This window comes from Pseudophryne corroboree, chromosome 9 (assembly GCF_028390025.1).
Source record: "Pseudophryne corroboree isolate aPseCor3 chromosome 9, aPseCor3.hap2, whole genome shotgun sequence".
In the NCBI taxonomy this organism is placed as follows: domain Eukaryota; kingdom Metazoa; phylum Chordata; class Amphibia; order Anura; family Myobatrachidae; genus Pseudophryne; species Pseudophryne corroboree.
Genome location: NC_086452.1, coordinates 38,120,704 through 38,142,776, shown reverse-complemented (window position 1 = coordinate 38,142,776; position 22,073 = coordinate 38,120,704). Strand labels below are relative to the sequence as shown.

The window sequence follows — 22,073 nt, the reverse complement described above, 5'->3', positions numbered from 1 at the left end:
TGGGGATACTCTAAAATGTGGGCTAATTACAAGATATAGCGCATCCATAATGAGAAGACCTATGGAGAACGTTATCCGCTGTAATTATAAATACCTGCGTGTAGCTGCCTATATATCCACCCATTAATCTCAGACGAGTTCAGTATGATTTACCGACGGACACAATACCGACGGCCATTGACCGACAGTCCAAATACTGACACGGTCAAAATACCGACATTCATTATGCCGACGTGTTCAAAATGCCGACACAAGTTTTTCTGGGAGATTTTGTGTGTCAATGTCGACATTGACACTGTCTAAGTGTACCGTGTCCCCTCGCCATGCCTCGTGCACGGTGCCTCGCCGTGCCCGGCACACTATTATATTCCCCCTCCAGGTCCACTGAGATGGTAAAGTACGAACAAGTCTGTTTTGGGGCAAAAGTTCCTTAAAAACGCATGTCGCCATTTTGACATGTCGGTATTTTGAACATGGCATAATGAATGTCGATATTTTGACTGTCAGTCAATGGCGGTCGGGATTACGACCGTCGGTAAATCAACTGCTACCCTCTCATGTCCAGACGTCCAACGTACATGTCAGTGACAGTACCCCTGATGGTCACCATTATTTGCGCTCTTTAATGGTTTAACCCAGTGGTTCTCAACCGCGGTCCTCAAGTACTCCCAACAGTTCATGTTTTCCAGGTCTCCTCACAGGACAAGCGAAATAATTTGCTCCACCTGTGGGTCTTTTATAATGTGTCAGTGAGTAATGAATACACCTGTGCACCTGCTGGGTGACCTGGAAAACATGAACTGTTGGAGGTACTTGAGGACCGAGGATGAGAACCTACTAAGCAAGGTGTAGCCTGTTTATTAGGAACCAGCAACATTTCCCTGGGTATAAGAGACAAGCTCACAATTAATAGTGGACACAAGGTTTAGGTAAGACGCGTGTGGCTCTATAGCTCTAAGGACAGGGGTGAAGGGGATAAAACCGCAGAAAATTCTCCAACGTTCTGTATTTAAAGCACTAATAGTTATTAAGACAGCGACCCTCATATGGGATTGTGATATAAGGCTCCCGCTTGTATCGAAACTAACTTGGAACATTAAAATTAATTAATACGCTGGTAATCAACCATAAATAAGATGTGAAGCTAGGTGGACCATGTGGCCTATATAGCCACTCTCAACATCAATGGGCAATTCGGCACCATTACAGCCCATGGCACAAGGAGGTATTAAAACTGTGATGTTTTCCAGCAAGAAAACCCGTGGAATTCTGAAAAGGGATTAAACTCGCCCTAGAGAGTCACAAGTGTGAATTGGGAGCTTAGGGAGTGACGTGAACACACCATATGAAGTCTGTGTGTATCCCCCAAAACCACTGGTCCCCATAACATACACAGATAGGAAACCTAGCAATCTACAGAGCAAGGTGCCCTTTACCCCGCTCCGAAGCCGGACAGAAGCGGCCGTAGGTCTTTGCTTCTGAAACTCTATATATTCTCCCGACAGTGCTGCTAATGCCAGTTCCCAATAATACACAGGCGGCTGACTCCTGATTATCTGGCATTTTCTTTCCGTACAAGTGCGTCCAGCTCGCAGGGAGAGGATAGGGATCTAGTGAATTATAGAGGGCTTATTTCCCTTACTCAGAACTTTCGCTCTCTGCATCTCAGTCTGTAGATCTAGTGCCGGCTGATGGCTTCCAGTGACAGTTCCCAGCTCTCTGCTGCCCTCTAAAGCCTGGAAAAGGTAAAATATCGGTCAGTGGCATTGATAACAGTCACAGAAGTACAATTACTGTGGCCAGCCGGGAACCTCATATATAAACTACCGCAGTTTATTCCCCCTGTAGCCCCCCCCCTCACCCACTTTAATTATAAGTCAGAAGAATACCAGGGTACCGTGCACTTAATATAGGATTTACACCTTATGCAGCGTACATTTTCTGTGTTTTTATATGGCCTATAAAAGAGGAGGCAAACATTAAAACAAATGGATTTGGATAGGTCAAATATTTCAGGGGAATAAATATTGCTCAATCTTCCCTGGAAGATATAAATAAAGTATGAGCAGCGTCATAAATGTCTAATTACCTTATTAGTGCAATAAGATCTTTAGGGTATTATAAAATGTATCACTTGTTATTGCGGAGAATATGGTGCTGATCTTAGGAACAACAGTCTCAGAAGTATAGATACGGCTTACCGACATCTTACCGACATAGTCACAATGGCTTTCAATCGGTCAATATATTTAATAAAATGAAAATCGTTAATTTCTGTCAAACCCCATCCCCCCCTCCAAAATAAAAAGTTCTAAGAAAGAGAACGCCTAAAGAACAAGGTCAGCGCATTACATGAATGACATCTAAAGGTCAAGGGGGGGCGATTTATCAGAGGTCGCATATTCAATGCGATCTGGGCGGGACCTTACCGCCCAGAATCGCGTTGCAATATGCGGTCTCGTCGGGCTGATGTATCACCCAGGACCCACAGGGACAAGGGCTCCGAAAGGAGGGTCTGTGCATGCGTGGTACCGGGGGTCTGTGCATGCGTGGTCAGTTAAGAACCCACAAACACAGAGGACACTTCTGGGGAGGGTTCCGGAGGAACCCTCTTCCGGCTACAAATGTGGTGAGTAGCCCACAGGCTACAGCTATCTTCAGATTGCGGTAGCCAATATTGGGAATACATCATATACTCCATAGAAACCTATGGGGGATGCAGTTGCTTTGGGAATGGAGGGATCGCAGCGGGTATCGGAGATACAGATGGGTCCATGTTTATCTTGACCTTTAATAGAATTAACTGAGACTGGGCAGTCAGACTTAATCCCCTGCTGTAATGACTTAATACCCTGCTGTATTGTTCTCTGTATTGTATTGCAGCTGAGAATAATAGATGAAGGGTTTATGTTAATAAACCATGTTGTGCCTAGGTGCAGCAAACTAGCCAAGATAACTGTGGACCCATCTGTACCTGTTGCAGCCCCTCCTTCTTATATTTGGGGGATACATAACAACTGTGGCTATATATAGCCACAAATATACAATGATAAATGTGCCCCCAAATCATTTACAAAAGTTCAAATATATAGACAATTCTATATTTAAAATGAAAATAATTTATTACACACACACACATATATAAATATACATACACAGATGGTTGTCCCGTTGAGGATGGGGTGGGGGGTGGGGGGAGGGGTGTGTGTGTGTGTGTACAGAGGTGCTGATGTATGCCTTGAACAGTGATAAAGTGGAGAGAGATAAAGTACCAGTCAACCAGCTCCTGTCATTTTTCAAACACAGCCTGTAACATGGCAGTTAAGAAGCTGATTGGCTGGTACTTTATCTCTCTCCACTATCACCCTCCAAGGCTTAGTAATGAAAGAGAAAAAGGGGCGGGGGAGGTTCACATAATATTGATATATATATATATATATATATATATATATATATATATATACACATACACACACACACACACACACACACACACACACACACACACACACACACATATATATAGAAGGCGATAAAACAATCAGCGGCACTCGGGGTCTTGTAACAGCAGGCAAGTGTATTGAAAATTCACGGCATAGAAACAAACGTTTCGGGACAGACACGTCCCTTTGTCAAGGTGAGTAACTTGACAAAGGGACGCGTCTGTCCCGAAACGTTGGTTTCTATGCCGTGAATTTTCAATACACTTGCCTGCTGTTACAAGACCCCGAGTGCCGCTGATTGTTTTATCGCCTTCTATCTAACACATCTGCACCAGAGGGCACCGGGGCACATATTTTCAAGAAGTGGGAGTGCCGGTCCACGCACCTACTATATATATATATATATATATATATATATACATATATATACACACACACACACACACATATACTCATACACACATATACATACATACTGTATATATATATATATATATATATATATATATATATATATATATATATATATAGAGACACGCACTTTGTAAGGAGCTTTCATGAGATAAACCAGTCTCCTCTCGGTTGCACAATCCAGTTGTTCTCGCTAATCTTCGTACATAATACCATTCACCAGCTCCGTGCTAATCTTCAGGGAACGGCGCAGATTTCACTCTGCATAAATATTTTGTCCTAGCCCTGTACATAGAAATGTAGAAACCACCCAGCGTGCAGAGAAAGACTCGCACACTCATGGCCGCTGTAAATGTCACAGCATGTGTTATTAACTGCTAAGACACATTAAACCAGCTCCAACCTAAATTAGGTAAACAGAAGCACACATGGCAGGCACATAGCGCCGGATGCATTTCACTGCCTGCTCTGCAGTTCTGGGGCACGTTCCCGGGCAGGAATTATGGGACAAGACTAACCTGCAGATTCTTCAGTCCTTGTCTCATTTTCACAAAGGCTCCCAATGATTTCTCAACTCGGGAAAACAGCTCCAGGAGCCTTAAAATAAATAAGAACAATTGTAACGTTTCATCACACTCTCTGTGCCGGCGCGGGTTTCCAGGTGCATTCCTGCTAATCACAGGGATTGATACGGTCATGAATGGAGTCGGGTGTCCTATTGTTACCAGTTGGCAGCATTTAAAAACCAAACAGTGCTCACTTCTTTACGAACGAGTTGTTTATATATACTTTGTATGCAAAATCCCGGTCGTACATTTACTAAAACTTCGAAAACACACAAGTGGCGCCGTTGCACCTAGCAACCAATCAGATTCTGTTTATTAGTTGCGAGGATGCAATAAAGGAATGATAGCTAGAATCGGATTGGGTGCTATCTCACTTGTGCAATCACCTCTGCCTGATTGACAGGCAGAGGCGGTCACAGGATGGGAGGGGGCGCAGTCCGATCAACGCAGGCGTGTCCGGACCGTTGCTGGTGCAGGCGGTGGCTTGCGTGGCGTCACACGCAGCTGCTGCGACCCGAAACATGGCGGAGGGCTACTCGAAACATGCGAAAGTATTGCCGCCGCGTGATGCTTTCGCACGTCTGCGGGGGGATCCGGCATGTGGGGCGGACTTGCCCTGTCCTGGGCGTCCGCCCGCATGTCAAAGAATTTGATCGGAGATGTTTGCTTATTCGCACATCTACGATCAGGTCTGAATCACCCCCATAATCGGGTATATAAATATATAATGAAACAAATAATTAAGACCATCTCTGCTACCTGTTTTATTTGGACGCACGAAGGTCTAAATTTTTACTGGTTTATTGTGAGAATCTCTGTCTGGGTTCCCCCTCGCCCTGAGTGAATGATCACGTTTCTGACAAAGATTAGGAATTTGCCCCATTAGTTATCAGAGGAGAAAATGTTTCCAGCCTTCTAGCAAGTGGAAAAGTATATCCTATAAAATGATTGGGGGGGGGATTCAACTGAGTATAGTGCCCAGTCTAAAGTGATATGAGATCACGGAGCGCCATTCAATTGTTTCATTTTCTGCGCTTTTTGTATCCAAACAGACCGTTGTTTAACCGTGTAAAATGGCTAAACCCGACCAAAGTGCTGGTGAAAAGTGCCATTTCGGTGACACCGTCTCCGGGGGCTGCGAGCTGAAATGCCGTCGCCAGCAGCTGTTCGCGCCTCAACGTCGGGCGCCATCTAGCGGCTGTCGGTGGGCACCATCTAGGGGCTGCAGGTGTGATAAACAACTGAATTCCCCACTAAGTTGATTGGTTGCTATGGGCAACTTCACAACTGTTTAGAAGGCTGGATTACATCTCTCCCCACTGTCTTCTATGATGGGTAACCCAAACCACGTTAGCTGAGTGTAAGGAGCCGGAAATAACCCCACGCGAGGCTGACTGCTGTGCGTGGCTCTTGTTGAGACACAGTTGGGTTGAACAAGCAGAGATTCCAAACAAATCACAAAGACTAAACATGAATACCTTTCAAGGGCTCGATGAGGACACATATGATAGGCAGACACTATTGGATAGTGATAGTGGAACCTAACATTTACACCTCATGCAATAAGCAGGACTCAGCCTTTTCTGAGGACTATTATTTGATGGACGGAAGTGGTTACAGCTCTAAAGTGACTCTCTAAGTGGCCCTGGCCCTTTCATTACCCTTACACACTATAACGCCCGCCTCTCTTACAATAAGAATAACAGTATTAACTTGTAAATGGATATGGAGCCTGGAAACTGAACCCTGGCCGTGACAGAACCTCCCATTCTGATCCCACAGAAGGACTGATTACAAGTGGCATTTACCAGGCACTTAAGTTGCTGTTTACTGCATTCCCGTGGCTGCAACAGATGGCTGCCGGGAGAGGAAATGTCAGCATCACTGTATTATACAAGATGGAAATTGCTTTGGGGCTGGAAAGTTCACATGGAATAGCTGAATTTGTGTTATCTTATGCCTTAGCATGCTGTGCGTTTATATTGTAGCTCATACCCAATGATGTTTAAATAGTTGATCGTCACCTGGTTAGGCAGGATTGGCCCTAGGGAAACAGGGTCTATCTATCCGTGTATCAGCACACACAGCCCAAGCCACACCTAACATCACCGCAAAGCCAACCTGCACAGCGAGACTCACCCAATCAGACCCCAGTAACACATGAGCAGTAACAATCATTGTAGGGCAGTGGGGTGCCTCGGGGGAACTGCAGGGGTGCCCTGGGTTGGTGCTCCAGGACCAATTATTTACGGTCAATGTAATAGGCAAAACCAGTGCTTGTGGCTGCCCGCAGGGCAGTATAGAGCCTGGCCGGGCCCAGGTACTTTTCTGGGGGTGTGGCCCAATCATGGGAGGCTTGGCCAAGCACCCTTAAAAAAAAAATACAGAAAAAAAATTGTACTCTCAGCGTCTCCCTGGCCACACTGTAGCACAGCACACAACAGTGTATGCTGGCTTGAGGAGAAGAGCTACAGCTACAAGTAAGCCCCCCCCCCCCCCCCCCCCCCCCCCCACTGAGCCCCTCCATCAGGCCTGGGCCCGAGTAAATAGTACCTGCCCCCTACCCCACCTGCTCTCGGCACCACTGGCTGCCCATCATGGATAACCCACTGATGGCCATCCCTAGCATTTGTATTTGCTGGCGGGCACTAGCCCTACAGCACTATACTGCTCTCCCCCTCCCTCCTCTCCTGTACTCGGCTCGGCTTGCAGAGTTTTCCGGTATGATGCGATCGCGCGTCACGACGTCAAGACGCGATGTCGCCATCCACCAGGCCGGCAAAGCAGAGTAAGGAGGAGGAGGGAGGGAAGGGGGGAAGCAGTGGCATGGCCGGAAAATTTCCAGGGTTGCCAGTCTGCAAAGCACTGCTGACCTCGGAAATGATCCGGGCATGCCACTCAAAATGTTAAAAGACAAAAACTACATATGACATACGAGTGTGCATAAATATGTATTATATAAATTAAGGATGAACATCGGAAGCCCGGAATCGAATGGTTGCCGGGCTTCGACATCAAGTCATGTGATGCAAAGGCTACTTGCCATTGCATCATAACCATCTGGAGAAAGGAAATACTGGGAGCTGTCATGATAGGACGCAGACACTTCCTGGAGTCTCATCTGCTGATACTATGGGCAGATTTATAAATAGGCCACAAAGAAAAAAGAGAAAATGCAGGTGCACACTCTAAGTACCAAGCACTGCTAATCAGAGTAAATTTGAGGTGCTTAGCATAATTTTGTACAAAATATGGGCCCACCAACCACGACCAGATGACCTCATCTGTAACACTTACTAGCATTTTATAGCACATAATTATTTTTACCAACGTAACAGTTTTCAACAATAATCATTACCTCTCACCTACTGTATGTAGTAACACTCTCAACAAAACTGCTGCTTCTTACTAATGTAACACTTTTTAACACTTACACCTCTCACCATTGTGATGCCTTGGGGCGGTTGGCTTGTGCTGGCCTGGGGGATCTCCATGTCCTGGACTTGGATCTAAGTGTTAGGGACCCACCAGATGAGGTCACCTATATTATGGGCCTATATTTTTGTCCGAAATTATGCTAAACACCTCAAATTTTCTCTGTTATATTGCAGAGTTTATTAGAATTTTTCTGATTAGTCGCACTGTGACGGTGTTGGAGCGATTTCTACGCTACTTCACATGCTAAGCCACACCAGTCATTCATCCCGACTGTGTTCATACCAAGTCGCAGTAGCAAGTTTAGTCACATGCTCACACAGAACGGTATTGAAAATATATTGGGCAGTGACTGGGAGGTGGCTATTCAGGGGCACAGAGCTGGTCCACCATATGGGCGTCTTATGGTCGCGTCGCTGAAATGGTTGCGTACACAGACACTTAATCGTTCACATAGAAGGCCATACTTGGACCGAAAATTTGCGCCTGCCGCAGGGCTAAAGCAAGTTTGCAGTTCCGCAGCCTAGAAAATTGCACTTGCTAAAGCTTGTGCGCACAAACATAAATGAGGCCCAGAGTTTCCTGCAATTTAGTACTTTGAGCACAAATAAGAACTTATATGTCTATACAGATGTATCCTCATACCAGTGATTCCCAAACACGGTCCCTCAAGGCACCCCAACAGTACAGGTTTTAAGGATATCCATCCTTAGGCACACCTGACTTCATTAGCACCTCGGTCAGTTTGATTATACCATCTGTGCACAAACAGGGATATCCCTAAAACCTGGACCGTTGGGGTGCCTTGAGTACTGCGTTTGGGAACAACTGTCATACACTATTGCCGCAGTCGTTCCAAACATCTTTTTCCCTCAAATGCGGCAAAATCGCTTCAAGAAACTGCACTGATTAGTTTGATATGTGACAATTGTATATCTATGTGCGAATGGGTCTGAATCTGTACACGACGTGCTGCGATCGTACAGCAGCCACGGCTTTTTCTCATGCCAAGTTCCATTGTGTCTCGCATATAGAGACAGACTTAGTCGCACACAGATATACAAGTGTCAGATATCAAATGAATCAGTGCAAACTCAAGAAGCGGTTTTGTGGCATCACAATGCGGTTAATGAGCATATGCCATCTAAAATAAGAATTTACTCACCGGTAATTCTATTTCTCGTAGTCCGTAGTGGATGCTGGGAACTCCGAAAGGACCATGGGGAATAGCGGGCTCCGAAGGAGGCTGGGCACTCTAGAAAGATTTATGACTACCTGGTGTGCACTGGCTCCTCCCACTATGACCCTCCTCCAAGCCTCAGTTAGGACACTGTGCCCGGACGAGCTGACATAATAAGGAAGGATTTTGAATCCCGGGTAAGACTCATACCAGCCACACCAATCACACCATATAACTCGTGATAGGAACCCCGGTTAACAGTATGATAACAAAAAAGGAGCCTCTGAAGAGATGGCTCACAACAAAACCCGATTTTTGTAACAATAACTATGTACAAGTATTGCAGACAATCCGCACTTGGGATGGGCGCCCAGCATCCACTACGGACTACGAGAAATAGAATTACCGGTGAGTAAATTCTTATTTTCTCTGACGTCCTAGTGGATGCTGGGAACTCCGAAAGGACCATGGGGATTATACCAAAGCTCCCAAACGGGCGGGAGAGTGCGGATGACTCTGCAGCACCGAATGAGAGAACTCCAGGTCCTCCTCAGCCAGGGTATCAAATTTGTAGAATTTTGCAAACGTGTTTGCCCCTGACCAAGTAGCCGCTCGGCAAAGTTGTAAAGCCGAGACCCCTCGGGCAGCCGCCCAAGATGAGCCCACCTTCCTTGTGGAATGGGCATTTACAGATTTTGGCTGTGGCAGGCCTGCCACAGAATGTGCAAGCTGAATTGTATTACAAATCCAACGAGCAATAGTCTGCTTAGAAGCAGGAGCACCCAGCTTATTGGGTGCATACAGGATAAACAGCGAGTCAGATTTTCTGACTCTAGCCGTCCTGGAAACATATTTTCAGGGCCCTGACAACGTCTAACAACTTGGAGTCCTCCAAGTCCCTAGTAGCCGCAGGCACCACAATAGGCTGGTTCAGGTGAAACGCTGACACCACCTTAGGGAGAAACTGGGGACGAGTCCTCAATTCTGCCCTATCCATATGGAAAATCAGATAAGGACTTTTACAAGACAAAGCCGCCAATTCTGATACTCGCCTGGCAGAAACCAAGGCCAATAACATGACCACCTTCCACGTGAGATATTTCAGATCCACGGTTTTTAGTGGCTCAAACCAATGTGATTTTAAGAAACTCAACACCACGTTGAGATCCCAAGGTGCCACAGGGGGCACAAACGGGGGCTGAATATGCAGCACTCCTTTTACAAATGTCTGAACTTCAGGTACTGAAGCTAGTTCTTTTTGAAAGAAAATCGACAGAGCCGAGATCTGTACCTTAATGGAGCCCAGTTTTAGGCCCATATTCACTCCTGCTTGCAGGAAATGCAGAAATCGACCTAGTTGAAATTCCTCTGTTGGGGCCTTTTCGGCCTCACACCATGCAACATATTTCCGCCATATGCGGTGATAATGATTTGCTGTAACCTCTTTCCTGGCTTTAATAAGCGTAGGAATGACTTCCTCCGGAATGCCCTTTTCCTTCAGGATCCGGTGTTCAACCGCCATGCCGTCAAACGCAGCCGCGGTAAGTCTTGGAACAGACAGGGCCCCTGCTGTAGCAGGTCTTGTCTGAGCGGCAGAGGCCACGGGTCCTCTGAGATCATCTCTTGAAGTTCCGGGTACCACGCTCTTCTTGGCCAATCCGGAACCACGAGAATTGTGTTTACTCCTCGCTTTCTTATTATTCTCAATACCTTTGGTATGAGAGGCAGAGGAGGGAACACATAAACTGACTGGTACACCCACGGTGTCACTAGAGCGTCCACAGCTATCGCCTGAGGGTCTCTTGACCTGGCGCAATACCTCTCTAGTTTTTTGTTTAGGCGGGACGCCATCATGTCCACCTGTGGACGGTCCCACTGATTTACAATCATTTGGAAGACTTCTGGATGAAGTCCCCACTCTCCCGGGTGGAGGTCGTGTCTGCTGAGAAAGTCTGCTTCCCAGTTGTCCACTCCCGGAATGAACACTGCTGACAGTGCTAGTACATGATTCTCCGCCCATCGGAGAATTCTTGTGGCTTCTGCCATTGCCATCCTGCTTCTTGTGCCGCCCTGTCGATTCACATGGGCGACTGCCGTGATGTTGTCTGACTGGATCAGCACCGGCTGGTGTAGGAGCAAGGATTTTGCTTGACTTAGGGCATTGTAAATGGCCCTTAATTCCAGAATATTTATGTGAAGGGAAGTCTCCTGACTTGACCATAGTCCTTGGAAGTTTCTTCCCTGTGTGACTGCCCCCTAGCCTCGGAGGATGGCATCTGTGGTCACCAGGACCCAGTCCTGTATGCCGAATCTGCGGCCCTCCAGAAGATGAGCACTCTGCAGCCACCACAGAAGAGACACCCTGGTTCTTGGAGACAGGGTTATCAAGCGATGCATCTGAAGATGCGATCCGGACCACTTGTTCAACAGGTCCCACTGAAAGATTCTGGCATGGAACCTGCCGAATGGAATTGCTTCGTAAGAAGCTACCATCTTTCCCAGGACCCGCGTGCAGTGATGCACCGATACCTGTTTTGGTTTCAGGAGGTCTCTGACTAGAGAAGACAGCTCCCTGGCTTTCTCCTCCGGGAGAAACACTTTTTTCTGGACTGTGTCCAGAATCATCCCCAAGAACATTAGACGTGTCGTCTGAACCAGCTGTGACTTTGGGATATTCAGAATCCAGCCGTGCTGGTGCAGCACTTCCTGAGATAGTGCTACACCCACCAACAACTGTTCCTTGGACCGTGCCTTTATTAGGAGATCGTCCAAGTACGGGATAATTAAAACTCCCTTTTTTCGAAGGAGTATCATCATTTCCGCCATAACCTTGGTAAATACCCTCGGTGCCGTGGAGAGTCCAAACGGCAGCGTCTGGAATTGGTAATGGCAATCCTGTACCATAAATCTGAGGTACTCCTGGTGAGGATGGTAAATGGGGACATGCAGGTAAGCATCCTTGATGTCCAGGGATACCATGTAATCCCCCTCGTCCAGGCTTGCAATAACCGCCCTGAGCGATTCCATCTTGAACTTGAATTTTTTTATGTACGTGTTCAAGGATTTCAAATTTAAAATGGGTCTCACCGAACCGTCCGGTTTCGGCACCACAAATAGAGTGGAATAGTAACCCCGGCCTTGTTGAAGTAGGGGTACCTTGATTATCACCTGCTGGGAATACAGCTTGTGAATAGCCGCTAGCACCGCCTCCCTGTCTGAGGGAGCAATCGGCAAGGCAGATTTTAGGAACCGGTGGGGTGGAGCCGCCTCGAATTCCAGTTTGTACCCCTGAGATACTATTTGAAGGATCCAGGGATCCACCTGTGAGCGAGCCCACTGATCGCTGAAATTCTTGAGGCGGGCCCCCACCGTACCTAGCTCCGCCTGTGGAGCCCCACCGTCATGCGGCGGACTTGGAAGAAGAAGCGGGGGAGGACTTTTGCTCCTGGGAACCAGCTGTTTGTTGCAGCCTTTTTCCCCTACCTCTGCCTCTAGACAGAAAAGACCCTCCTTTTCCACGCTTGTTTTTCTGGGTCCGAAAGGACTGAACCTGATAAAATGGCGCCTTCTTAGGCTGTGAGGGGACATGGGGTAAAAATGCTGACTTCCCAGACGTTGCTGTGGAAACTAGGTCGGAGAGACCACCCCAAATAATTCCTCCCCCTTATAAGGCAAAACTTCCATGTGCCTTTTGGAATCTGCATCTCCTGTCCACTGGCGAGTCCATAAGCCTCTCCTAGCAGAAATGGACAATGCACTTACTTTAGATGCCAGCCGGCAGATTTCCCTCTGTGCATCTCTCATATATAAGACTGAGTCTTTGATATGGTCAATTGTTAGCAGAATCGTATCTCTGTCTAATGTGTCAATATTTTCTGACAGTTTATCCGACCACGCAGCGGCAGCACTGCACATCCATGCTGACGCAATAGCTGGTCTAAGTATAATGCCTGAGTGTGTATATACAGACTTCAGGATCGCCTCCTGCTTTCTATCAGCAGGCTCCTTAAGGGCGGCCGTATCCTGAGACGGTAGTGCCACCTTTTTAGACAAACGTGTGAGCGCTTTATCCACCCTAGGAGGTGTTTCCCAACGTAACCTATCCTCTGGCGGGAAAGGGAACGCCATTAGTACCTTCTTAGGAATTACCAATTTTTTATCAGGGGAAGCCCACGCTTCTTCACACACTTCATTTAATTCATCTGACGGGGGAAAAACTACGGGTAGTTTTTTCTCCCCAAACATAATACCCTTTTTTGTGGTACCTGGATGTAAATCAGAAATGTTTAACACCTCTTTCATTGCCTCAATCATGCAGTGAATGGCCTTAATGGGCATTAGATTCGACTCATCGTCGTCGACACTGGTGTCAGTATCAGTGTCGACATCTGCGTTTGCCATCTGAGGTAGCGGGCGTTTTAGAGCCCCTGATGACCTTTGAGACACCTGGACAGGCACGAGCTGAGAACTCGGCTGTCCCACAGTTGGCATGTCGTCAAATTTCTTATGTAAGGAGTCTATACGTGCACTCATTCTTTCCATAAGCTCATCCACTCAGGTGTCTGCCCCCCAGGGGGTGACATCCCTTCTAAAGGCATCTGCTCCGCCTCCACCTCATTATCCTCATCAAACATGTCGACACAGCCGTACCGACACACCCCACACACACAGGGAATGCTCTAATAGAGGACAGGACCCACAAAAGCCCTTTGGGGGGACAGAGTGAGAGTATGCCAGCACACACCAGAGCGCTATATAATGCAGGGACTAACTGAGTTATGTCCCCTATAGCTGCTTTTTTCTATATAAATATATACTGCGCCTAAATTTAATGCCCCCCCTCTCTTTTTTACCCTTTTCTGTAGTGTAGTCTGCAGGGGAGAGCCAGGGAGCTTCCTTCCTGCGGAGCTGTGAGGGAGAAAATGGCGCCAGTGTGCTGAAGGAGATAGCTCCGCCCCTTTTCCGCGGCCTATTCTCACGCTTTTTTGTGGAATCTGGCAGGGGTATTTACCACATATATAGCCTCTGGGGCTATATATTGTGGTATTTTTGCCAGCCAAGGTGTTTTTATTGCTGCTCAGGGCGCCCCCCCCCCAGCGCCCTGCACCCTCAGTGACCGGAGTGTGAAGTGTGTATGAGGAGCAATGGCGCACAGCTGCAGTGCTGTGCGCTACCTTGGTGAAGACAGAAGTCTTCATGCCGCCGATTTTCCGGACCTCTTCTTGCTTCTGGCTCTGTAAGGGGGACGGCGGCGCGGCTCCGGGACCGAACATCAAGGCTGGGCCTGCGGTCGATCCCTCTGGAGCTAATGGTGTCCAGTAGCCTAAGAAGCCCAATCCGGCTGCAAGCAGGCGAGTTCGCTTCTTCTCCCCTTAGTCCCTCGCTGCAGTGAGCCTGTTGCCAGCAGGTCTCACTGAAAATAAAAAACCTAAATCTATACTTTCTGTCTAAGGGCTCAGGAGAGCCCCTAGTGTGCATCCAACCTCGGCCGGGCACAAAATCTAACTGAGGCTTGGAGGAGGGTCATAGTGGGAGGGGCCAGTGCACACCAGGTAGTCATACATCTTTCTAGAGTGCCCAGCCTCCTTCGGAGCCCGCTATTCCCCATGGTCCTTTCGGAGTTCCCAGCATCCACTAGGACGTCAGAGAAAAAGCTGCTACACCACTCTGTGCGTCTCCCTCGCACCGCATGGCATACTGAGGTTAGGTGCACGAGGTCAAATCTGTATATTGCCACTATAGGAGAAATATGCCCTCCGCCGTCACACGCTTTGTCCCATGGGTGCTGGTTTTAGGAACTTACTCAGAATTGTCTTCTGTGGCAGACTGCCCTCTGCTGGACTTTCCTGGCGCTGCGGACTTAGCATGGTCGGTGTTATCTGTCAACAATGAGAAGAAGAAAAAAAAAAATCAAAAGCGTTAAGTACATTTTTGCCAAATTTCCAGCCTTCATATGCTTAAAGATATAAACACACGAGCATTCAGGCTGCATTAAAACACATGTCCAATAAATCCGAACTGGTACATTCTACCGACAAAATGAGTATTCACCGGTGTGCGTCAGACAGAGATGCAGCCCTTGTTCACAAAAACCCACCTGAAAATTACTCCTGCCATTATAATGCATGAAGAAACAAAAGACAAAACAGTGATACAGACAGGCCTATAGTTCTGAATATGTCATAGCGATCTTTAGCGGAAAAGAGATCGCAGAATTCCTAAAAGTAAAACTGTAACGGCAATGTGGAACGTGGAGCTAAAAAAAAAAAAAAAAAGATCTCCAGATGGAATGTGGCGCTTGAAAAAAATTAAAATAAAAAATAAAAAAGATCTCCAGATGGAATGTGGCGCTTGAAAAAAAAAAAAAAAAGATCTCTAGATGGAATGTGGAGCTTGAAAAATAAAAAATAAAAAAAAAGATCTCTAGATGGAATGTGGAGCTTGAAAAAAAAAAAAAAAAAGATCTCTAGATGGAATGTGGAGCTTGAAAAAAATAAAATAAAAAAAAAGATCTCCAGATGGAATGTGGCGCTTGAAAAAAAAAAAAAAAAAGATCTCTAGATGGAATGTGGAGCTTGAAAAAAATAAAATAAAAAAAAAGATCTCTAGATGGAATGTGGAGCTTGAAAAAAATAAAATAAAAAAAAAAAGATCTCTGGATGGAATGTGGAGCTTGAAATAATAAAAAAAAAAAAAAAAGATCTCTGGATGGAATGTGGAGCTTGAAAAAAAGATCTTGAGATGGAATGTGGAGCTTGAAAAAAAGATCTCTAGATGGAATGTGGAGCTTGAAAAAAAAAAAGGTTTGTCTAGGTGGAATGGGTGACTCGGAGCTCAAAAAAGGGAACTCTAGATGGGATGTGGAGCCCAAAAACGAAGGCGATGAAACGTGGGACATGGAGTTTGAAAAAGGGATCTCAAGATGGAATGCAGGATGTGAAACTTGAAAACAGGATCTCTAGATGGAATGGTACATGGCGTTCGAAAAAAGGGATCCCGGAATGGAATGGGGGATGTGAAGCTCAATCAAGAGATCTTTAGGTGGAAAGTAAAACACAGATTTCAAAATAGGGGCCTCCAGATGGAATATAGAACGGAGAGTCTGAAAACGAAAATAAAGATGGAATAATGAAGACACCATGCTGTACCTGTACTCGATCATAAGAGAAATCTGCTTGGCATCATTAATACAGCATAGGAGACATTCATTACTGTTACAGGTTCCATTAGCCCAGTATTCTCAGAACCACATAGCTCGCGCCATCACCCAAACTAGGGGTAACATGAGTAAAAGCAATGGCTTTACTTTGTGCCCATGAGGGCTTTCAATTATTGTCATGCCTACTGAGTTTTCACAGCATCAGTGGAGATTGTGCTGCAATATCATCATTCACCTGCAGAAGAAGAAATAAAGCCTTGCACACTTGTTAGCCGATAGGACTTACCGGTTAGTGTTGTATAGACCGCCTCACTGATATATGGAGAGGTAGGGGACAGACTCAGCAACTGAGCCAATCCTGCGTAGGAGAAGGCCTCTGGTACATATCACTGCCAGGGAAGCCTTTTCATGTGATACTTTTCAATTGTAACTGGCCATTCTCAGAAGTGTATTCTTCGACAAAGGCGTGGCTTAGTTTATATCAATGCACTATGCCTGCTAAAAGCCACAGGGTACTAAACAGGTCCCACAAATTAGTTTCACGTGACAAATGGTAATTATGGGGCAGATTTATTAAGCTTGGTGAAGTGATAAACTGGAAGGTGATAACGCACCAGCCAGACAGTTCCTAAGGGGGACATTTACTAAGCCCATGGCAACCAATCAGCACTGAAGTAACATCTATAATTCGCATACTATAAAATTATACAGAGCTGCTGATTGGATGATGGGGCCACTTCTCCACTGGCTCACTACTCCGCTCTTATCACTGCTTAGTAAATGTCCCGGAAGGACGGATTCATACAAATGACAGGAAACTATTCTTTGTCCCCTTAGAAAAGAGAAGACTAAACTGCAGCTACCAGAGATGATATCATTTCACCAACACTGTGAACTCATCTCCTGTAAAAGAGATGAAGGAGACAAGGACAGAAAATCTCGGATTTATTAAAAAGAACTTTGTGACGCTACGATTCCCAGCCGCAACGTCCATAGATTGCCGCATTAACGAGCGTCTGCAGTCAGAGAATGAGATTCAGGCTACATCCACTTAGGGAAAAGTAATCAGGCTCCTCTCAGGCATATAGTACAGACTGATACACTCAGATGGAGGAGAACACTTAAATACGCAGCCTGAACAAAGTTTATTAAAACCAATATCATTTACACTTTACATTACCGGAATGCAGATCACGCACCAGCGGTCTTTAATGTACATATAAAGAAGTGACGGCAAGACATACATGTAAGCGGAGGTGATGAACACTTACAGAATGGGAGGGATGTCTAAACTGACCACTGTACTATGGGGTTTTACGGGGGTCGGGAGGTGTTGCAACAGTTTAGATTGAAGGACCCCCCCCCATTCCTATAAAATGGAAAAGGTTGACTAACACTACGGGGGTCATTCCGAGTTGATCGTAGCTGTGCTAAATTTAGCACAGCTATGATTGTAAACTCAGACATGCGGGGGGGGACGCCCAGCACAGGGCTAGTCCGCCCCGCATGTCAGTGCCGCCCCCCCCCCCCCGCACAAATACAAAAGCATCGCACAGAGGCAATGCCTTTGTATCTGTGGAGTAACTCCTGGCCAGCGCAGCTCCTGCAGCTGGCCGGGAGTTGTCTGTCGCTGCCCACGCAGCCGCCGCGGCACCCCCCCCCCCCCCCCCCCCAACGGTCCGGCCACGCCTCCGGACCGCGCCTACTAAACGGCGGCTTAACGCCGCCGTTCAGCCCCCTCCCGCCTCTGTCTCAGAGGCAATCGCTAGGCAGCGACAACTGCCATGTGCCGGCGCAGTTCCGACCCGATCGCTGTGACAAACTGCAGCGAGCGATCGGGTATGAATGAACCCCTATATTAATACATATTGACCACATGTAAGAGTGTATCAGTCTATATTACTTGTCAGGCTTTAGAATACCAGGTAAAGCAAGAAAGTAATGGCACCTGTACTGAATGCTGAGATCACATACTAATACATAAAGGAAACTAGGCCACGTAACAAGGATAATTCAGCGTTATAACAGGATATGGGCGATTTGTACATTAGAACCCACATCAATGGCTAGACCACTATCGAGTAACGCTGTGTAGTCTGATTGATCTGGGTTTCAGACACTGGTTTGCAGCTTAGTACGGAGATACAGCCCAGAGTGTGCTAGAAGCACTAGTGCAGAGATCGACACCCCAGGCAGGAAAGCGGAACTGCAGGGGTTGTGACAGGTGCAGGGTGCTAGAATGAACACTAGCCAATGGCACTCCATCTGTTGTGAAACTATGTCCCAGCAAACCCTCCCATTGATCAGCTAGTAAAGCATGCTGGGACTTGTAGTTTCACAACAGCTGGGGAGCCGCAGGTAGGCCAGGCCTGGCCTCGGCACTGTCTCGCCTGCACACTTCCAATTTGAACTCCATTAGGCGTTCCCCTCTCTGCCGTTATCAGTCCTCGGCGTGACTCCGGTTGCAGATGACATCACAGGGAAAGCGACATATGGGTTGATACAGATGAAGCACTATGCCATATGGTATGATGTAACATGTGCAGAATCACAGAACAGTGTGCAAATGCATATGTGCCTGCATGTATTTCAGCCCTCCAGCCACTAACACTTCTCCAGTGGCTTGTGTCTGGACGGGGGTGTTCTGACGGAAGCCACGTACAGTAATATTGTGTTCACGCAATTGTGATGGCATGCAGACCTAACAAGAGACAGCAATACGTCTGGAAGCGTCGGATTATTTGCAGCATGATGAGGAGGAGGACGGTCACCGGAAGCATCTAATGACTGAGACAAGGGAAGGTAAAAGGTGTCAGTGAGTGGATGTGATGACACATGCAGGACAGTGACTAGGATGAGACGGCTACACAGGCCCTCTGGGGCGCGGACATGAGCGATGGCAGACACAGTGGGATACCGAAAGGTTTGCAGCCTAATGTCTTTTTAACGGGTGTAAAGTGTGGCATCCACTTTTTTGGGGGGGCATTTTCCACGTTAAAGCACGTGACCCCAATTAGTTTACCGCTTCGCTCTCCATGGTTCCGGCAGGTTACCTCGCTCTGTTACTGCTGCGCTTGGCTAAGGTTGCTGTTCCCAGTCATAGTCAACGTCATAGATGATAAATGATGAAAAAGTAAAAAAAAAAAAAAAAAATTAACAAACAAAAAAACTTGTGTCGCTCACATGTGTGTAGACTATTGTCATGTCATCCAGTGGACCTTTTGTATCTGTCGATCTTGAGCACTGACCTTTTACATGTTGACCTTTTGTACCCGTTGTCAAAGTCGAAAATATTATGGTCACACGCATCCCATACAAACTCCACACAAGTGGCCTCCGTGCGCGTGCTTGTTCTGCCATGCGTGGGCATACTCGCACGGTGCGTATATTGGCTCACGAGGTCCTGCGTATTAGCGCGTGGTATGAGTAATTACGGTAGCATATACATTCGCATGGAAAAGCCACAAAGTCATATCTCATACTGAATCCACATAGCACATAATTTACACATAGCCCACATGCACCACACCAGCGAGTTACATTTGCTTCAAAGGTATAACAACAGAGGGATTCACCTTTACAGGATATGAGGGGACAGAACTAGGTTAGGAGGGGGTGTTTGGTATCCAGCTGTAGGGTATTTTAAGAGCAATATTCCGGTAGTAGTTTGCGGAAGATAGCACGCTCCTGCGCATAGGTATGCGCAGGAACAGAATATTAATATTACTGTATTTACTGTACTCTTGATATTCGGCGGGAACCCAGTGGAGAACATCTGAAAGTGCACCTGGACAAGGCATCGCCCACCTATTCAAACCGACCTATGACCCCTCATGTACTGTAAATGACCAGCCCTTTGACCTATGGGTGAAGAGATTACAGTTTCCATTGTTTCATGATTTGGACAAATGTATAAAAGCCAAGCCTCCTGGCCGGTCAGACACATTCTCTGAAGGTCATCTATCCAGATTGACCGAGGACCGGGACCAGGTGGCGCTGGTGAACAAATGTATGTATCCAGTGATTGTAGCCTATTCTCTTATGTGATTGTATTTCTGTTGTACCCCCTTTTGAGTAAATATTTGTTGCTGGGTTGGACCTCAACATTACATATACAATTGGTGTCGCATTCCTTTCCTGTTAGGGGTTATAAAGTGTATACCGCCGCACGTGTAACTACTTTGTGGTTACAGCGTGACGGCGTGCTTACGCAGCGTGTACGTACTTGAGAGGGGTTTTACACACACACACACGCTTAGCGGTCGCAGCGGCCTGAACAGTTGTACATTTAAAGTATTGCTTTTTCTTCCTGAAAGTTAATCAGACTTAACACTGTCGACCATATGGGGTTGACTTATCATCCAGATCCCCTATTATATATATCTAATACAGCTAGATGGGGGAATTGTACATATACATATAGACAGATACACACAAAGATAAGAGACTGCACCAAATGCACAGGCCTACATAACACAGAGACAACTGGGACTCACCTGGCCGCCTGCCCTGCCTGGGCACCACTGCTGCTCTCCGTTTAGACACTGAAGGGGGGCTCATTTTCCGTGTGCCGGTCAGTGGGGAGTAAGAGCTGGGGTCTTGTGTGGTTTTCGTTTTGGTCTTCTCATTCTGTATGTAGAGGAATATAATTATAATTAAGGGAGAAGCCTGCTTTTGGAAAAGCACAGAAATGCCCCACAAATCCAGCAACCAGAATCCCCCTCTCCCCTCCCACCTCCATTACTGGGAGCCTTGGTGTCGCTGCAAATCGCACTGAGCTGTAAGCACGGGGAGCTGACAATCTTTCCATGCATTACCCCCAAGAAGAGCACATGGCTGTTCTGCTCACTCCTCTCCTCTGCCGCAGGCTGCCATGTAAAGTAGGACGCTGCTTCACTGAGACGGCAGGGTGTGAGTGACAGTTTTGTAGACTTGCTGCGCATAAACACGCAGGATGCATTGACCTGTATGAGATCCCTGTATGACCTGTATGAGATCCCGCAGGGACACCACCCTAAACCCTATGGGGGTCATTCCGACTTGATCACTAGCTGCATTCGTTCGCTGTGCAGCGATGAGGCAAAAAAACGGCACTTCTGCGCATGCGGCGCACTGCGCACGCGTGTCGTACAACTGCAACGAACAAAGTAGTTTCACACAAGGTCTAGCGAAGCTTTTCAGTCGCACTGCTGGCCGCAGAGTGATTGACATGAAGTGAGCGTTTCTGAGTGTCAACTGACCGTTTTCAGGGAGTGTTTGGAAAAACGCAGACGTGCCAGGAAAAACGCAGGCGTGGCTGGGCGGACGCAGGGCGTGTTCGTGACGTCAAAAAAGGAACTGAACAGTCTGAAGCCATCGCAAGCGCTGAGTAGGTTTTGAGCTACTCTAAAACTGCACAAAAGATTTTTGACGCCGTTCTGCGATCCTTTCGTTCGCACTTCTGCTAAGCCAAAATACACTCCCAGTGGGAGGCGGCATAGCGTTTGCACGGCTGCTAAAAACTGCTAGCGAGCGAACAACTCGGAATGACCACCTATTTGGGAGCTTCAGCTGTCAGTAGCGGGGAAGTAATACTTTAACCTTTTAACACCGCTTAAAGCTGAACCATTATTTTATTTCCATGCTCCAGAACTGAAAATATACATTGTGGGGCTTAGAGGTTCTATCAGCAACTGTGCACAAGGCATAAGTGATTTATAAAAGCGGACGTTCCTTACATGGTACTTATGGGTTACAGCTTTTACCCCTGGTGCCGAGAAGAACGGGATGCTTCAAAACTCCAAACTGAAGTCTCTCAGGGAGCAGGACACTACTGACCGGCTACAGACCTCATTACACTCTCCCCGCAATTAGTATTCCCATTATCACCAGGCGCTGGC

At 46.9% G+C, this 22,073-nt stretch overlaps 1 protein-coding gene across 3 annotated transcripts in view; it reads right to left on the bottom strand.

Moving 5' to 3' along the window:
- The window catches only part of ITGB3BP (integrin subunit beta 3 binding protein), a 71,285-nt gene that overhangs the window by 9,815 nt on the left and 39,397 nt on the right, over positions 1 to 22,073 (bottom strand). For all 3 annotated transcript variants that reach the window (XM_063939196.1, XM_063939197.1, XM_063939195.1), the window contains exons 3-6: positions 20,691 to 20,823; positions 14,839 to 14,914; positions 4,373 to 4,451; positions 1,643 to 1,736 (exon numbers count right to left, since the gene is read on the bottom strand). In XM_063939196.1, the coding sequence (XP_063795266.1) occupies positions 1,643 to 1,736; positions 4,373 to 4,451; positions 14,839 to 14,914; positions 20,691 to 20,823 (382 nt within the window). The remainder of the gene's footprint in view (positions 1 to 1,642; positions 1,737 to 4,372; positions 4,452 to 14,838; positions 14,915 to 20,690; positions 20,824 to 22,073) is intronic.